Here is a 19765-nt window from a genome sequence, read left to right as displayed (position 1 = left end):
AGCATGTTGGAGGGGCCTCAGAAAGAAAAAATCCAATCTCTTTATCGTTGAAGTGCAACTTACAAATGTAGAACTGCATTCAAAAACAAAACAATGTAAAACTTCAGAGCCTTCAAGTCCACTCAGTCCTACTTCTTATTCAGCCAATCACTAGGACAAACAAGTTTGTTTACATTTAGGGGACGTAATGCTGCCCACTTCTTATTTACAGTGTCACCTGAAAGTGAAAACAGACGTTCGCATGGCACTTCTGTAGCTGGTGTTGCAAGGTATTTATAAGCCCGATGTGCTAAACATTCATATGCCCCTTCACGTTTTGGCCCCCATTCCAGAGGACATGCTTCCATGTTGATGACGCATGTTAAAAAAATAGTGCATTAATTAAATGTGTAACTGAACTCCTTGGGGGAGAATTGTATGTCTACTGCTCTGTGTTTTACCTGCTTTCTGAATGCAGTTATTTTTTGTATATAATTCTACATTTGTAAGTTCAACTTTCATGATAAAGCGATTGCACTACAGTACTTGTATCAAGTGAATTGAAAAATACTATTCTTTATTTTTACAGTGCAAATATTTATAATAAAAAATAAATATAAAGTGAGCACCATATACTTTGTATTCTGTGTTGTAATTGAAATCAATATATTTGAAAATGTGGAAAACATCCAAACATATTTATATAAATAGTATTCTATTATTGTTTAACAGCGCAATTAATTGTGATTAATTTTTTTAATCGCAGTTAATTTCTTTACTCACTTGACAGCCCTAATAATAAACAATAATCAGGAAGCAATCAGCTAATATTTTATTTCATGCATGACTGAGATACTAATTATGGGTTCCCAGCAAACAAAACTTCCTAAATGCATTTTTCTCTTTGTAGCCAGAATGCTAATAATATAATTAAAAGTGAAAAGACCAAAATTGTACAGGCTAAACTAGAGATGAAATCACACGTGTTCCCTGCCCCAACCAACACAGAGCTTTTCATTATGACGAGTGTTTCTTTCATCTGTCTTTTTATTTTTTATTCTGGATTATATGACAAAACAATCCCAAATAAATTTTGAACAATAAATAAGAGCTCAATCCTGCAGTCTTTGCGCAGTCATTGAAATCAGTGGAAGTTTTGCCTGAGTGAAGACTGAATAAGGACTGCAAATTTTGAATCCAATATAGCAGAGCTACCAGAGGCCATATTGTACTAGCTTTACTCATGGAAGTAAATATGGGACTATATTTATTACAGACATAGGGGTTTTGATCAGCAAAAAGCCAGTTTTTAATTAATCAAAACTTCTTTTCAAGTAGGACCTTTACACTCAATCAGCATCAAACAAAAAGGCCCAACTAGATGGCATACTTTACTTTTCTTGAAATTTTTTCCCTCTTTGTTTCTCTTCTTCTAAAAGAGTAGTCCTTTTATTTGATTAGCCCACTTTTAAATCTTCATGGCAAATGTCGTGATTTGATAAACAATGACAGTTGAGTCATATCTGCCAGTAGGACTGAATTTTAATGTTTTTAGTTAACCCGCAGAAAGTGGAACCATCCCTGTAAATTCAGAATGTACTACTTTAAGCTTCTTGCTATGCATAGCTGGAAAGTGTAGGGTACATCAGTTTGTGCTGCAAATGCAAGAAACAAAGGCTTTCTTCACTGGGGAGATGGAGAGAAAAAGATCTAAAGACACTTTTGTTTCAGGCTTATGTGCTTGATGAATGAGTATTTGAATTTAAAAAGAACTTGTAAGAGATTGTAAAGATAGGTTTTTTTGAAATTCTTATTTAATGCTAATTAGTACATATAGATAAACTTTTACAATAACAAATGCTTAAATATAGAAGCTTTGGTTTTATCAATTGGAGTAAAACGTTAGAGCAAAATTCCAGTGATACATTTTTAGCACTCTCTGTATTTCATCTTTTTTGATCCCATGGCACTTTGCCCACATTGTGTGTGCGCGCGCGCGCGCTCCGGCTTTAATTGCCTGAAACATTGTTATACTTCGGCATTCAAACATAATACTAACTAAATGATATCGTACCTAATCTTTTCGTACAGTTTTTACAAATAAAACTTTTGAAGATTAGCATTTTAATTCTACCTGTTCCACCAGATGTCAAACCAAAAGATCATAAATTTATCTTACTGATGCAACCTTACTCTACCCTCTCATTTTTGTAAGGGATATAAACTTATTCTATTGAGAGTGCTGTGTTATATTTTTAATTATGGTTCATGGTTTAGGTTTGCAAATAACCTCAAATGTGCATATCCTACTGAAGTCAATGAAAGCTTTAGCCTAAGATTCATAGTAGAATATGGCCCTTGTATGTTAGTGAATAAATTTAATATTGCATTTAGCATCTCTCAAAAAATTAAAAGAATAATTAGGACCACTTGTATTTCCTCCCTTTGATTTGCACATACATTTATTCAAATTAAGTGCACAGCTGTATGTCTAAACCAGTATAACACTACAGTGGTACACACAGCAGCATGAATCTTGACACGGGGAAACATGCTATGCAATTAATGCATGTGCTTTATTTGTTTCTCATCCAACACTGAATCCAATTCAAGGTCTTATTCCTAATCTACAAATTATTCCTAATCTGGGACCTGACCATCACTACTGATCCCCCTTTTAGCATACGGTTTCTGGAATTCCTTAGTCCACAGTATCACTAAAGGTAATGGAGCCCAGGACAAAGCACACAGGTGTTAGAATATAGTTTTTTGTATAGGATCCTCCAGCTATAGAATTCCCTGCCACTGAAGATTATGGTGCCCTCCTGATTTTTGAAGTGCAGTGTAAGACACAGCTCCCCGTCAGTAAGACAGCTTCAGTTTGTCCAGCAAGATCTTCCTTCCAGCAAGATTCAGTCTCCCATTGCACCCAAGTTAATACAGCCCTAATCAAGATGGGAGGACCTGAGAAAATTGTCTTCTATTGCTCATCAAGTGACCCATTTCATCTCTCTCATGGTGCCTAGATATTCTGGCAATGGACACATGCATGTGAGACAGAGAAAAAAATATCTCTTCTAAGAAGCAAGCCCTGAGTTACAGTTACCGTGTTGCCAGTACCTCCACTGTGAATCTTAAGCAATGGAAATGTGTAGTGGTCCCTATAAACATTAATCTCAACAATGCCTGCACACCCTCTTGTACTACAGCAATCTCACTTCAAGGATATTTCTCTAGTGAAGTTTCATTAACAAATCTTTCTTATAAGGAGGGTGACCAGAATTGTTTTTCGTTAATAATAGCATTTGTTACAGTTCTCAGTAGACCAATAATATTTTCCTATTTAATTGTGAATTGGAGTCTATACCTGCAAAAATTATGTGGCTTATGTTATTTTGCTAGAATAGCATTTAATAGTTTTGATGTTTTCAAGAGTGGAGTTCATGCACTTATAGTTATACATCACATCTAGTTCTTTGAGATTCCCCAGCTTGCTTAGAAAGTTTAAACAAGTCCTGCCTCTGGTTGTAATAATCTTAGTGTATGCATCTTTAGTGAGAATATTTTCTATGTATATTTTTGTGCTTTATAAAATATGAGATAATGACATCAGCTTGTTGTATTCTAAATTTCTCTCTGGTGCTTCTTTTTTAATTTCAAAGGGAGTAAAGAGAGCATGATTGTCTGGACATATATTTTTAGGCCTTCTGAGGGTTGTATTTATTTAAGGAAATGGTTACTAAAAAAGCCCACAAATCCATGCTGCGCATTTTGGATGAATCTGCATATAAGCAGCTCTTGGGTTGAAACTTTCATATTCCCTTTGTAAAGTTATAGCATCTTATATTAATGCATTTTCAAGTAATCACTGTATAGATATGGTTTGATTTTTTTGTCATTGCTTCTCAGAAGTCTTGACTCCCAATTTGAGAGGGGGCGGGGATCACATTGTTTGAGTCCTGGCAGCTAAGAATATACTTAAGGCAACTGAAGAAAGTTACGTTCTCATGTCTTGTGTTTAATTTTAAAGAATGCAGTACTGCTGTAAATTCATATCACTTATGCTCCAGAAGTCATCAGTCAGGTCAGGCGTGACAAGTATGAACACTGCACACCCTTGTGATGAATTTGGCTTTCCCATGTTAGTGGTGGTCCTGGAGCCAGAGAGGCATGACACTGCAGTGATGAAGTGCTAGCAGTCTGACAAGAAGAGTCAAGATGACTTGTTTAGGTACAGGAGACAGTAAACGTGTTGGGACACAAAATGAGAAGATGATGATGTGTTTTGGTTCTCAGAGGGAGGGAAAAAGAGGAGAAGGAAGAGTCGTATTTTCTTAGTAATTCATAAAATCTTCCAACATATTCATGAATGTCAGTGAAAGACTTATTTTGCAACATCTTGCCACCATATAGAAATAGTAGACAAGTGTTCCTTTTTCTGCTTTCTAGGATTTAGAAAAATAATAAGGTAACGATGAATAAATGCAAATAAAAACAAAAATGCATACTTTTGTGTGCTTTCTGATAAAATACACCAGTTTGAATGTGAAAAGCTTCTGAATAGTCTGAACAGACAAGGAAGGGTTAATTTATACTTCAAAGCAGTTGAGCAGTTTTTGACTTATAAATTGTGGAATTTACAAAAATGTCCAGATTTCCTCTGTTTTGAGATTTGTATGGATAATATACCAATATGAATTGTGGCATCTTGATTCTGGCACCCTGTACAGACCCCTAATAATGTAGTGCTGTATCCAGAAGTTCCTGCCCTCTCAACAGTACTAATATGGGTTGCAATGTTTATACTCTTTTTACCCCCACTCCCATATTTGTAGCAGTTGATTTCATTATACTCTGCAAGAATCATGAACAGTTCACTCTTTTGTAGTCTGCTAGCTTTTCTTTTCAGTTGATTGTGAACTACATTTAATGAAGTGTGAGCTTTTAACGCTTGTGAGAAAGAAAAATACTTTATCATGAGTCATTATTCATAGGTCATGGAAGGAAAAGCAGTTTGTATTTAATATTAGCTTTTGAAAAGCTACTTGCATTTAAAACTTTTGTCATCATCTTTCTATTCATTGTGTTAATGGTTGTTAAGAGTAAAAGTTGGATTCTCTAATAAGTACCAGATATAAGGGGTTTCTAATCCTGATAACTTGAAAACATTCCTTATTCTGATAAGAGTACATCTTATGATAATTTAAAAGACATTTTGCAACTGATTGTTTCCTGTTTGATCTCTGAATAACCCTGCAGTTAAATCCGTAGAGAAATAGAAATACTGGGTGGCTCCTTCCCTGCAGTACTATATTTGCCAAGTGTAGACACCGCTGGAAGAGAGAAGGGCATTGATATGCAGCTGTCTTTTCACCGTTTGGTGTTTAGTGGGAAACTGAGAATAGGCTGATGCCCATACGTATATATATATATATACACACACACACACACACACACCTTAACATATATCTTATATACTTAACAAGTCTATGAGGAAAGTGAGGGAGTAACTTTGTTTAAAGCCTCTGTGGGAAATTGGTTAAGCTAACAATCCATTGGGATAAATAACTATGCATAAAAACATGCCCACACTAAGTTAAAGTAATCATAGTGGTCTGGTTTAAACCAGAAAAAACCCAGGAAATTCAGATATATTTATATTTATATTACATTTTTCAAGGGTTCATACTGAGCTATACAAATTTGCTGTGGGCTAAAACTTGGCTTAAGATGTCTCAACTGAGAATTTAAATGTTTATTTTTCTTTAAAATGGTTTTTGGCTTATAACAGGATTGCAGAAAAATATGTTAATCTGTTTCATACACATTTTAGTACCTCTACAGCAGATATGAATGACTGTGTTGTTTTTTTCATTAAACATTGCAGACATTTAGTCCACAATTTGAATGATGGATTTTTGTTTGTTTCATTTTAAAACAGTAACTCACTTTTCTTTAATATTTAAAAGCAGGCACTCTAAACTGAAATTGTTGGCTCTCACATAAACATATTAATGCTTTTTAAATTATACATTTATTGTGATGGATGTACAGCATAATTGTATTCGTTTATAACACAGTAATTATACATGGAGTCAAATGTAATTTGTAGCTGTCTTGTCAACAGTTATTAAGGCAACACGATTTCATGATAATTAATATGCAGTTGGATGACCAAATTCTGAAAGTTCTTGCAATGCACTGGGCTAGTGGCCATTAGCTTCCACTTCCTCCAGTCAGCTCTGCATATGGGAAAGCTTCCGGAATAACTTTTAAACATTTCACTGAAAATAGCATGTCCAGCGTCTTACTTGTGAACTGAAAAAAGTAACTATTGCTCTTCTCCATTGTAAAGCATGATTTCATTTGAGACCACATGCCTGTTTGCTATTATATGAAGACCTAATATTAGCCCTTGTGATCATCCAGTTAAAGGAGAAGGTGTACATGGTCATTAGACAGTCATGCAGGAAAATAAACTCAGATCAAGGCTGTGATGCATTTAATGATATGCTTAACTTTAAGCATGTGAATAATCTCATCCTTGTTCAGCAGTACACTTACTATGTACTTATCTTGATATGCTTAAAGTTAAGCATGTGCTTAAGTGTGAAACCACAGATTTCGTGACATTCATTAGGCTCTTTACAACCTCACTTCCCTAACTAGAATGAGTAGAGATTTCCTAAATTTGTATTTTTCAAGAATCCTTCACTCATCCCTATAGTCTCAAGTTTTGATCCATTTGCTTTAAGTAGTGAATATTCATGTTTTTATCTCAATACACTTTGTAATCTAATGTAGTCCATAGCAACACTAACCACCAGAGACTAAATACAATTCAGAATTTTAAACTCTGCAAGCTCTGTCAGTTACTGCCTGAACAGCCTGGCCATAAGCAAACAAGCAGCTCAATGTGAGGCTGGAAAAGGGTCTTTGGTAGTCCGTAATCATTGGAAAAAGGTGGTAGGTGTGAAAAAGAAATAAGGACTTTATGGTTAGCCAAGATACAGGTGGGCAATTGTTAACTTTATCACCTCTCTCCATTAATTATTATAATTATTCTTGTAGATGTAGTATGGCAGAGATAGGAGCTGACTTTACCAGGGGTTCACACCCACCTACAAGGTTTGCTTTCAGATAAGTCTGCCTGCACAGTAATCTCATGTATTAATCATTCTCTTAAAGTGACCTATTCTTGTTTGTCATTGCATTAGGCTGTCATGTAATTTACTAGTTGGACATATGTTTGTAGCTCAGATATCCTCTATGCGATTTTTTTTTCTCAGGCAGACTCTCTGCACTGACAATATCTTGGCTTTGACACCTCTAACCAAGAATGACAAGTTGAATCCCATTTATTTCTAGAAGAATGTTTTGCCTTTGGAATTCTCTTTAGCTCTAGTCAGATGTTCTTCCAGAAACCTGTTTTGTCTCACGTATTTTCTACCCTTATATATTGTCTCATTAACTTTTTCCCTAATATGTTTGGCCTTATTCTCATGGCTTTCACACAATGACATATTAGGTTTTCTTTTTTAACTCAGACTGCAGCAGGGTGAACCAGCTCTGTGCCATATGAGGCAAGGTCATTTTTAAATACATTCAGTTGTTCTTTCCCTCCTCCAGAGGCAGGCAAGCAAATTCCAACTTTGCCTTTTGCACTGAAACCTTGTCAGTACCATTGTACTTCCCAAATGCTGCCCTGCTGCATAAAGGTAGAAGGTTTATTACTTGATAGGCTGCTTTTGGTTCCCAGACTCCTCACCAAATTTTTCCACAGGGCCCCAGTTCATAAAAATCAACCTACTGCCAAGGAACCAGTAACTTACTCTTGTAGCATCCAACGGAATCAATTAATATGGTGACTCACCCATGTCTTGGTTCTGAGCATATCACCTCATTGGTGAACTTCAATCCTATTCGCCCATGAAATGAGGATTTAATGAATGTTAGAGCAAGGTCAAAAATGATATTGGAGTTTATCAGGTATCTTTGCAGCTCATTGGTTTTATCCAAGATAGGATGGCTTTGTGAAGTTTCCACCAAATAATAACAATAAATAATATTTGCACTTCTAAGGCACCTTTATCCAAGCATCATAAAACTCCTTGTAAATAGTAATGAATGACCTTAAACCATCAACAGAGTACCTCAGTGCTTGATCAGTCAGTTCCCACAAAACATTCTGGAACCTTGTAGACCCGCCTGCGGGAGAAAAAAAGAAACAGCTCCCTCAGCTGGAATGAGAAAAGGAAGGCCCTGATCTCAGCCTAGAAACAATTATGATCTATTACAAAAGGGTATTCTTAGCCCGTATTCCCCATCTCGTACCAAACATCAAACCAAGGTAGCTGATGCCACTGCTCCATTCATTTCCAAAGTGGAAAGAGGCTCTTTTGGAGTAGGTAAGGAACCACACTACATGGAAAGAAGTTCCTTCTGCAATTTACTTTAAAGAGGTGTGGCACCATTTAAAATTAGGAACAAAGAGGGGGAGGGAGGGGATAGGAAAGTGACAGAGAAAAGGTTTAAGGACAGTTTCTGAACATAGTTCTATAGCCTGTAACCATGGGAGGTGAGGATGTAAATCAAGCCACCACCATGACTATGTTCAAAAATGATTTCAAACAAGATTATAACCTCTAGTGTGAACAGTCTCTAGTTGTTTCCTTTTTGCTATTAATAAATTAATCTAAGTTTTGGAAGTGTTGCTTTTAAGAGTCCTCTTAGTTGAATGCTTTCCTATCCATTGTCTCTTCTTTGCAATACAAGTTGTTTTCTGTTTTAGTGTAGGTAAAAGTATAGCTTGCTTTATAACTTACTTACAGTCAGGCACATTCCCAGAAAAACCATAGGGATAGCAAAACCATGTGTAATAATTTCAGAATCTTTTACTGAAACAAGCCAACACTGGATGAATTATTCATAGTCGAATGTATTCAGTTGTAATAGTAGCAGTATTATATACACTTAGTTGAGTATAACATTCTGGTTATTAAAGCAATAGGGCATATCATTCATTGGCCATTGGATGTAGCATTGGTATTGCTGAGTAATCCACTTGTGTTAACTGGACCTCCCCAGGACTCTTTATTGAACAGCAAAATGCGGCATGTGAGTTGCTGTTAGCAGTGTGTCAGGCTTTCAGACTTAAACTGGCTAAACAGCCTACAAAGGGGAGCCAGAAAGGCATTAAAACACGAAAACTGGTTCAGTTGACATTGTCACCAAGGCAATCCATGGTTTAGCATGACTATGTTGTATAATCAATAAGAAAAGATTGTCTCTATTAGAAACATTCCAGTGTAAAAAAGTAGCCAGTTATTGCATATTGAGGAAGAATCTATTGGTATCTCCACCCAACCTCCCGCACCCCCCCACCCCACAGCAACACTCCTGTGGAAACATTCCAATGCATTAATGCCAACAAACCAACTAAAGTGTAAAAACTCTGAATTAACACCACACACACAAGCTGCAGCATAATAGTTGCACAAAAGTTTGTTAATCCACAGAACAATATGCCTAACATAACTCCATAAAAAGACTCCGAAAAATTACACTGTGTCATTAACCTTCCTGCTTTGTGTACTGCATGGAGTTATGGCTCTAGTCCTGTTTACACTCCTTACCCTTTGCTACTGGATTGCCTGGTTGACCCCCTTTTTATTGTGACCTTTGACTCTGATTGTTAGTTTGATCACCATGGTGTTAGTGTAGCATTTGCAAGTAGCAGCTGTTTAACACATTGTACTTTAGCCACTATGTTTGCAGGCCTGTGTTTACCCTCCGATTTGGCTTAAATGAGATACATATCATGGCCAGTTAGCTCCCAGAGCATCATGAAGACCTATTAGTGTTTTGGTAAATGTGAAGCAGCTAATTTAATTCAAACAGCAGGGTGTCCTAGAGCTTCGCTTTAACTACCTGATGCAGAAGATGAGCACGTGAAGTCCAATTACTTAGAGCCATTCGTTAGAAAAGATTGAGCTGACTAAGCCTAAAGAACATGGATTTCCCTTTTGAATTTAGGGAAACATATATAAATGCAATTGAATTCATTTAAATGAATTTTGGGAAAATAATATATTAGTTCATAAAAAATTGAGTCTGGCTTTCACTGTGCTGATTTTTGGAAGCTGTACTTTGGCTAGTGAGCTGAGCCTTTGTGATGAGGTCACACATATACCAGCTCCATTAGTGCACAGCTGGGACCTTGTCAATGAAAAACAATAAAATCCCTTTACCCTATTCCCATCTTAGCTCACAACTCACCCCAGGTTTGGCCCAGTGGCCTACTAATGTTGTTACTTATGGCTTTAGTATAGTAGCACATTGGACATTTTTAAAAGTATAGGGTTTGACCATATATTATTCTGCTATTATTAAACAGGTAGGGGAAAAGTCTTCTGTGAAGGTACCTATCAACATTGCTGGTAAATAAAAATACATAAAGTAGTGGTGAGCTTGAGCAGAGAATGTTTGGACTCAGGTCCAAATTCACACATCACTAGCTCTGTAGTGCGCCATATCAAAACTCTGGATCTGGTTCCCCTCAAACTTTGGAAGAGTTCACATCTAGGTCAGAACTTTGCAGCTTAGGATCATCTTTAATATAAAGTATAAACAATAAAATTCAGTAGTACAAAAGTCATAGACCAACAATAAAATAATAAATGAAATCAAGTAAACATCCTCCAGATGGGAGCAGTTTTCAACTCTCTTAGAAACTTTGTGATGGAAGTTTGTTTTTAAGAAGTAGTATGTGTCTAAAACCTGATTGAACTTTCATAGTGTGCACATAGTCTGAACAACAGTGTTGTAAAATTAGATATCGTGTGCTCGGTCTTTCAAAATGACCTTTATTGTGCTAGGGAAAAAATTGCAACTGATTTTATTTTTATTTTCCGTCATCAACTGGGTGTTGTCCCACCTTGTAAAACATGGTTATAATGTTCTAACCATAGAAGATACAATTTTAAAGCAATGTGCAATATATGACAGTATTACCAACAAAGTAAATTCATTATATTTTCTAAAAGGGCTGGGATCCAGAACTACATTGACCATGTGACAGATGGTTTTAAAAGAACTAACAAATATGAACTCTCAAAATAGAATGAATTGTTTTCTGATTGAAAGAAAAATTCACCTGCCCCAATGTCATACAAAGCAAAATAATTCATCTTTTTCATTCCTTATGGGAAATGCCATTTAAGGGAAGGTTTAATTCATTTTTATTGTTCATTTGTGTTTTGAATTAACAAACAGTTGGCAGGCTGGTTTAAGATCACAGAAGTCTGTAGCCCTACAGTAGGTATTTTGCAAAGGTATTTGGCTTCTCTGACAATAATTGTGTTTTAAATAAAATAGTTTTAACTGTAATTACTGTATCATTAGTGAAATATTGGTGGACAAACTATTATTTAGTTTTTTTAGGGTTCCCAATATTATTGCTATGTAGTTCTTGTTCCTGCTAATAGTAACACAAGTACAAATAACAGAAGTGCATTTATGTACATCTACGTACACAACAGCAACTTTCAAACTTATCAAATTTAATGAGAACAATTCTTCCAGGTGTTCAGAAAAATTTGAAAACCTTTGGCATTGTAATATTACATTAAGTAAACTCAATAATAGCTTCTGAGTACTTTTATATAAAAAGTCCACTTCTAAGTAAGTCCAATTGAATAGTGTGAGTGAAAATGAAAACAAAAAGTCTGCAATAAGGAGAAAAAGCAGCAGAAAATACCAGCACTGAAAAATAAGACATCCTGCTGATAGAGGGTAAACCCCTGTAGCCTTTGTCAAAGATACTTCAGTTTCCAGTACCGTCAAACTATCATCTTTCACAAACCCAGGCTGGCAAAAGGCATCCTCCTGTAGTGGCTGGTCTAGATAGAGGATAACAGCCTATTATTGCTACCAGTTTTTCAGCTACATGTGGTAACAGTCTAGATATTGGTCTAAAAGTTTTGTCGTTCATCCTTGCTGATAATGTGTGCTGGGAGGTCAATGTGATTCCATGTGGAATTTCTATTTTCTCAGCTTGCTTTAAAGAAAAGAAAAAAAAGGAATAACAGAGAACAAAAACTCTGTAAAAAGAACATTGAGTGCCAAATCAAGCACTAGAACATTAGGAATTGCCAGAATTAAGCTTATCTATATAACCTTGTCTGCCACTCTCCTTGTGCATGTAAACTTGTTCTATTTAACTTGCATATTGTGTGACACCTAAAGGCTTGGACCAGATTATGTTACTGTCTTTAATTGCATGATATACTATTTGTTCTTCAAGACCTCTGTCTCATACAGCACACAGGATGGACAGCGAATGAGTCAGAGTGTTGTAGGAGAGGAAGTACTTTCTTTTGTGTCTAGAACACTGTACTGGGACCAAGAGAGCTGGATCTATCCCTTACTCTTATTGCTGCCCTCCCATGTGTCGTTGGATATCATAATGCATACATGCAAAGATATGGAGTGAAGCTTTCACAAGGAACCTTAATTCTGGTGTTTCCTATCTTTTTGAATGTTTGATGTGGCAACATTAATGTTTTTCAAAATATTTTGTCTATAATTACTTATAACATTCAGAGGTGTTCGAACAACAAGAGCTGTTGACCATAAAGAAATGAAGTAATGTTTTGGATCCCTTCTTGTTAGCATGAAATCAGCATATTAATAAACACTATGACGCTGAGGATATTAGGACGCCAAAGCTGCCATTATGTATGTGACATGGCACTGTCCCTTTCTAGTTCCTTTCTGGAGACATGTATTAGAAGAATAGCCTTGATTTTTGGTTGTGCTCATACTTAGCTTTAGTTCCTCTTAAATTGAGAAATACTCATGTTTTGCAGTCTCTGTACAAATGAGAAAAGAATTAGTTGTGGGTTGCCACAAAATCAGCTCAAAATTAATGTTCAAACTGGAAATGCAAATCAACTCAGGTCAAATTGAGATCTGGTAACTTCATTAAAGTCAGTGGGATGATTTTGGCTTTTTGAATAAGAACTTGAAGCTGTGCTGTACTGGAAGTTGCCAAATTGGAAGAGGTTCCTTTCTGACAGGAGTAAAATGTGGTTCTCATTGGGCAGCCATGCTGACCGTGCTGGTCATGACCCATGATATCTCCAGATGATTCATTTTCAGAATTTCTAGCGCCTCCAAGTTTGGGGTATATAAAGCAGCAAGCCCTGAGCTCATGTGCTCATGATAGATTTGCATAGGAAACTGAAAGTGAGCAATGTCCCAAGTAGCAGCTTAGGGTTTATTTTTTGTCTCTGTGAATTTTGAATGCCTCTTTCTTCAATGGCAGCACCAGGGTGATATTGGTTAATGCAGACAATATTAATGCTTGTTATAGGAAGAAAAATTAGAAAAATTGTACTGAAACTACTATAAGCTATTAATTAAAACTATGGCATTGTATCATGAGGATGCTGGGCAGTGACAATGTCTTATTTCAGAAAAATACAATTATAACTTTTGCTTGCAAAAATCTACTTAAGGCATGGATAAACTCCACATAATGGGCCCCAAACTGTCTGCTGTGTTGTTTTGGGAGCTGTCCTGTCCCATCCCCAAATCCCATTCTGCGTGCCCCTGCGAAGTGATCCTCTGGGGCATGCAGCAAGTGTAAACACCTTCAGATGTCTCTTAGGGTATGTCTGTGCTCCAGTGTAAGCCCAGGGTTAGAGGGACTCGAGTCAGCCAACCCATGTTAGGGGTGGACTTGAATATGTACATTATATTTTAACCCTATGACTTTTCTAACCTGTGCTCAAATCTAGGGCTCTGGCGCCCACACTGCAGTGCACAGACCCAAGTCAAAAAGTCAAAGTAACCATATACCAGAGTCCTTCGCACCCCCGCCCCCAAATGTGGCTGCTCTAGCACTGGGATCATGGTGCACTGGGAGAAGACTTTACTGCCTGCCCTGCACTTTGCCAGGAAGCAGCTCACTTTGCAAAAGGCTCGGTTTGCTTTCCATTGCCAGCCTAGAAGGGACTCTGATATTGTGCTTGAAGATCAGTGATCAGAAGAGAATGAGTTAATGCTGACCTGAGCTGCTGCCATTCACAAAGGGTGGGTGGCTTCCATTTTCAATAGAGTGGAATCCAGATTGTTGGGATAGAGAGGACTAAGGAAGTTGTCCCATGGAATTGTGGGATACTTCTGGCTGATTCCCAGGACCCAAATCAAACGGGGCTGCATCAACACTGCAAAGCAATAAGGCTGAGATCCTGAGTTCCAGCTTAAGTCAAGCTCAGACCCTCCAGCCCTACAGTGTCCTGGAACCCTGGGCCTGATCCCTGGGTTAGCACAATTGCAGTGTAGACTCAAAGAGGCTCAAGCATGGGCTTTATGTTGCAGAATAGACATACCTACGGGTATGTCTACACTGCAAAAAAAAAAATAAAAAAAAATGTGGCTGGCCCATGCCGACCAACTCAGGCTCATGTGGCTTGGGCTGCAGAGCTGTTTCTTGCTAAGTAGATTTCTGGGCTTGGGCTGGAGCCCAGGCTGTAGGAACCTGCAGGGATTGAGGTCTCTAAGAGACCTGTGTTGACCTGTGTAGAGGAACCACATCAGTCCCATTACATCTGTACCCCTCCTCAACCATGAAGGAAGGGGCCAGATTTTTGCCCTTCTTTCTTTGTGGTGCACTTTCTTATCAATTTTTCTCATATCTCAGTATTGTTTGGGGAGTGAGGATGGCATGGTCTGGCAAATGTACAGTAACAAGGTAGGTGAATTCCAATGCACTGAGGGTGTAGCCGCACTGGGTGCTACTACACCTTTAGAATGGAGTCAGAGTTTTTTTCCCCCTCCACACCAAACTTGGATAGAGGAGGATTTGTCCCAGACTGATTTGGGTTAAATTGCTATATTCAGCTGATCATGGTTGAATAACTAACTACAGCATTTCTTTCAGCTCTAATCTCAGCAATATAGTTCCAGGCTTTGATATATGAAATCTGATTTTCTTTGTCAAAGCTACTTCTAAACTACAGTAATTTCTTTATAGAGTCTTCATCATTAAAGAGCCTGGGGAATCACCAGGAGTCCTCATAATGTGAAAATGATGAGATCAATAAAGCAGATTTGTAAATACCAATTTACAGAATATAGACTCTTAAATTAAATACTGTAATACTTAAGTTTAGAGGATCTTTCTAGGTACAGAGCATAACACTTTAAAAGCCATAGAGTTTATATTGTAAAAGGGTGGGCTATATGAAATGTGATTGATTCATATAACTTCTCTAATAAAAAGTAGTGTTTGTTATGTTGGGCTCTTGTGCAAATAAAGCAAGAGATGCATTCATGGGTTACCAGAAAAAGTCAACTCTTAAATTGCAAACAAAGAGCTTCAGCTACCAACCATATTACATCATCAAAACATCTCATGGACACTCAGAAATAAGCTGTACTTCTGTATGGCAGTGAAGCAGCAAATTGAATTCTCATAATATGTTTTGAAAATGAGTCTTGTTAGGTTTGATGAGGTGGAAAAGGTACTGAGATCACTGGTTTGTTCCAATACATTCAGTACACTTTACTTGGCTGTTTGCCATGGCTAATCTTTTTAATGGCCGTATAGCTTGTAAACCCATTTGGTAGAAAGCTATGCATCTCAGTTTTATAATATCACACCAAGTAGGGTGGTAAATAACTTTCTGTTCAAGCATGAAAGCCTTTTTTTGTTACAATCCCAGAAATCTTATTTTAAAAATCTTATCTTGAAAGCTTCACTAATTCCTTTATGAATTCAGCAATAAGCAGAATAAAAGGAAAACCTCCTGATTTATATTTATTATTTTTTAAATGCACCCATCCTGTCCTCTTATTCAAAGACTTATGAGTTCACCTATCTAGCAGTTATTTCTAAAAATACATCAGTAATTTAGGAACAATGTCCAACAAATTGAATCATCTCAGAACCCTCTGGATTCCTCAAAAAACTCCCCACTCGCTCACTCACTGTCCTCTTTAGGAAAAGTCTGGGAAAAGTCTTGCAGCATGACCTTGAAGGTCAGCAAATTCAAAGTTATGGAGAATCCAAATATTAAGTGCATCCCATTGTCAGTGATCCCTCACTGAAAAGGAACTGGTTTCAGCCCCCTGACAGCTAAACCAGAGGCTATTAGCTGAAGTGCCTGAGATGATTTTTATTCTGTGGTCTCACATGGATGTGGTCTCTGAGGTAATCAGAGTTCAACCTATTTAAATCATTATAGGTTACTTCAGCTGCATTTTAGAAATTAAGCAGAAGCTACCACAAAACCCACACGTGATGGAGCATCCTGCTAGAAAATGTCCCTAAACAAATAAACCGTCATAGTCTGTGGAGTGGGCTACAGAGAGCATATTGCAGTGTCCCCTTCTCAAAATGACTACTGTGGTGAGATCTGTATCCAACAGACAAAGATTCATCCTTCAAAACATCTTTCATTCTCGTTGACTGCTGCTACAGGGACATCCAGAAGCAGCTGAAGATCCAACAAAAAACCTTGGTTTGGTTGGACACTTTCTCCGCATTAGAGAGCTGATACCACCTCTTCGGTGTCTTCACATTGAACCTACCAGTTTAACTCCGTCTTGTCTGGATTGATTTGCATCCAAAACCCAAGACCTGATTCCATGATTCTTATGGGAGAGAACTACTTAAAACCATTGTGGCAACAGAATAAACTTGGATTTAGTCAGGGATCCTGTAACACTGTAGCAGAAAATGATAGTCCTCAGTGCTGTGTCAAAATTTAAATATCAACTATGCAAATGAATGCATCTCCCAAGTCAATGGATGAACAAAGTTAAGAAGGAAACATGGCCTGACTGACACCTGAAAATCTGCAGTTTGGCTCATGTGTCAGGTATTTCTTGTACTCAAACATGTCTGTCTGGATTTGGCCTAAGCATTGTCCCATTAATATTTGCTACTACTGTAATCACACAAAGAGGAATAAAACTTAAAACAATTAGGAGAAATAAAGAAGAGCCATTCTTTTCAGAATCCAGTGGCATTCATTCTCCACTACAACATTTTTATAAAACATTACCCTTTAGATGTTTAGAATATGGGCTTTCATAATCAGCATTTATGAACAACTAGGCAGGTCAAATAGTGGACTTAACATTTTGAAACTTTAATAGTTTTTTTCAGAAGGCATAATTTTCTTGGTTGTTATTCAACTATTTATTTATTTATTGCCAGACAGTTCCCATTAACATCACTCAGGAGCAGCGAAAAGAATATTAAGCAACATAATGCCATTCTATCCATTCTATGTTATTGTTTTGTTGGCTTCATAGTAGAGGTTAGAGCTAATAACTTTTCCTTTGCAGTTAGGGTGACCAGATAGCAAGTGTGAAAAATCGGGATGGGGGAGGAGGAGCCCATATTAAAAAAAAAAAAAAAAAAAAAAAAGCCCGAAATATTGGGACTGTCCCTATAAAATTGGGACATCTGGTCACCCTATTTGCAGTTTCCCTGTTTTTTTCATTAGGGCTGAACCTTGATTGTGCTGGCTTTAGATGGTGACGGTAGGGTTGCCAGATGGGTAGATAAAATTTGGCTAAAACAGAATTTTAAAAGGAGTGGGGGGATGAAAATTATATAACAAGGAACTAATGGGTATCTTGTAATGTTAAAATGCAGCAGCTCCCTTGCTCATTGCTTGCAGATATCCCTAGGCAATATAGTAATGCGAGGAAGCTTCATTAGATAAGCATCTATATTGAATTCAAAGAAAACACACCCACATATACCTTCCGTCTTATCTGCTTTATTCCAAACACCTTTACCAACAAGAGAAAATATGTGTGTGTGCTATTACTGTGACTTCAGATTGAGTTATGGCATTTTGTAAAGCTTTTTAGTTTTATTTCCCCTTGTTTTCATTTGCCTTTTGGTCATTATCTCCCCCTGTATCACTAGCTGCCTGTTCTTAAAGAGAAAGCCCACAGCCATCCTTCCCCTTGAGCCATCAGGGAGCCCAGAAGATCAGCCAGAGTTCACTTACCACTTGGATTTGTGTGGGTAGATCTCTGTATTTCAGTGAAGTCTAGGCCGCTGTGGGGTTTTCAAGTCTCTGACTCTGTGTCCTGTGTAATTCCTGAAATAGTTCCTCCTTGAGGGAGTCATTCAAAGGAAATTCAGTGAGAAGAACATCAATTTCCTGAGTTCTTCCCCACGTTAATTTATACCTCAGAGTCATATGCAATGGTCCATTGTGTTCAAAGACTTTGTTCTTGCTTTAGTCCTTCTCCGTTGTTGTTGTTGTTATTTATTATTGTAGAGCTTAGGAACCCCAGACACAGACCCCATTGTGCTAGGTGCTGTACAGACACAGAACAAACAGCCGGGCCATGCCCCAAAGAGCTGACAATCGAAGTATAAGACAAAATTCAACAGATGGATCTCTAAAAATAAGAGCTTATTTTCTCTCCCCCAAAAAATTATCAGGTGCGAGGTCAGAGTATGATGCTTTGAGATTTAAAGGGAGATGAAGAAAAGTTTTTAGATGAACACATAACTTTTTAGACTAAAATGAGTTTATAAGGATGAGGAGCGAAATAGAGGTAAACTATGACTGTTTCAAAAAAATGACAAGTCATGGATTTTTATTAAGGGCCAGCTCCTCTGAAGTGGTAAGCACCCCACTTTCTCATTGAAATCTAAAGGGATGAGTACATTGAGCATTTTAAAGGAATTGCTCAGCATCTTGCAGGATTGGGCCTTAAATTTAGGAATGGGAGGGACATGTGTGTTAAACAGGTACATTTTGAAAGAACTGACTTTTGCAGGTTTAAAAAAAAAAAAAAAAGACATGGTGCGGATTGAGCCAGTGGCTATTAAAGCTGCCTTGCAGAAAGTTAAAAAGTCAGGCTGGTTGCTGACAGATGTTGCACTGATTCTTTTCCAGTTATCCATACAGTGAAGATTGTAGCCAGGGAAAGCAGTACATGAATACTAGATGTCCAGCTTGGTGTGATAGAATTCTGATGTCACATTCAGCCAAGGAACTGATTCTAAAAGTAAGTACACCCATGTGATCACATCATTTTCTGTTTATTTCTTCATTTATCTTCAACATGGCGTTTGTTTTTGATTGATATTTCTTGCCTCTCCTTGAATTCTTAACTGTCCAAAGTAAACCCCAGCGATAGTTGAAGGCAGCACCACCAAAGCAATGATCACATTTTTCTCTTATACAAAGCTTTTCATCTGAGGATCTTAGTGTTTTGCAAACACTGTACAATTAAGTTTCACAACACCTCTGTGAGACATAGAGTCCTCTGATTTCAGTGCACAGTGATAAGCCTAATTTTGCCAATGCCATAGCAACAACGTAGCTCAAGAATTTCCCAGTTTTCCTCCCCTCCCTTCCCCCTCCCTGGCCATTTTTTGCTGTTCGGATACTGAGCCAGATTCTGGGATCAGACCAAACTATACACTTCACAACAGAGTAGAAAGGGAACCTTGGTATTCCCCTTATCCTGTGTGTAGGACTGGACCCTCGGGCCAGGTTACAGCAACCTGAATGCTGTCACAATTTACACATGTTGCAAATGGGCCCAGAGAACCAAAAACACATAAGGAGATCATAGGGGCATCCCATCCATGCCTCTTTGCTCTTACCATGCCCCATTTTCCTGCTATGCCAGAATTGGGTGTGAGGGACATGCTACAGCACATGGCCCATCAGGGTAATCCGCTGGCGGGCCGTGAGATAGTTTGTTTACATTGACCATCCACAGGCCTGGCCGT

General features: G+C 37.6%; 1 protein-coding gene across 4 annotated transcripts in view; it reads left to right on the top strand.

Annotated features, from left to right (window-relative positions):
* The window catches only part of INPP5A (inositol polyphosphate-5-phosphatase A), a 427143-nt gene that overhangs the window by 399859 nt on the left and 7519 nt on the right, over positions 1-19765 (top strand). For all 4 annotated transcript variants that reach the window (XM_075072715.1, XM_032799699.2, XM_032799700.2 and 1 more), the window contains exon 13: positions 18921-19032. In XM_075072715.1, the coding sequence (XP_074928816.1) occupies positions 18921-19032 (112 nt within the window). The remainder of the gene's footprint in view (positions 1-18920; positions 19033-19765) is intronic.

This window comes from Chelonoidis abingdonii, chromosome 15, assembly GCF_003597395.2.
Source record: "Chelonoidis abingdonii isolate Lonesome George chromosome 15, CheloAbing_2.0, whole genome shotgun sequence".
Taxonomy (NCBI): Eukaryota; Metazoa; Chordata; order Testudines; family Testudinidae; genus Chelonoidis; species Chelonoidis abingdonii.
Note: the sequence above shows the minus strand (reverse complement) of the source record. Positions and strands in the feature narration are given on the sequence as shown.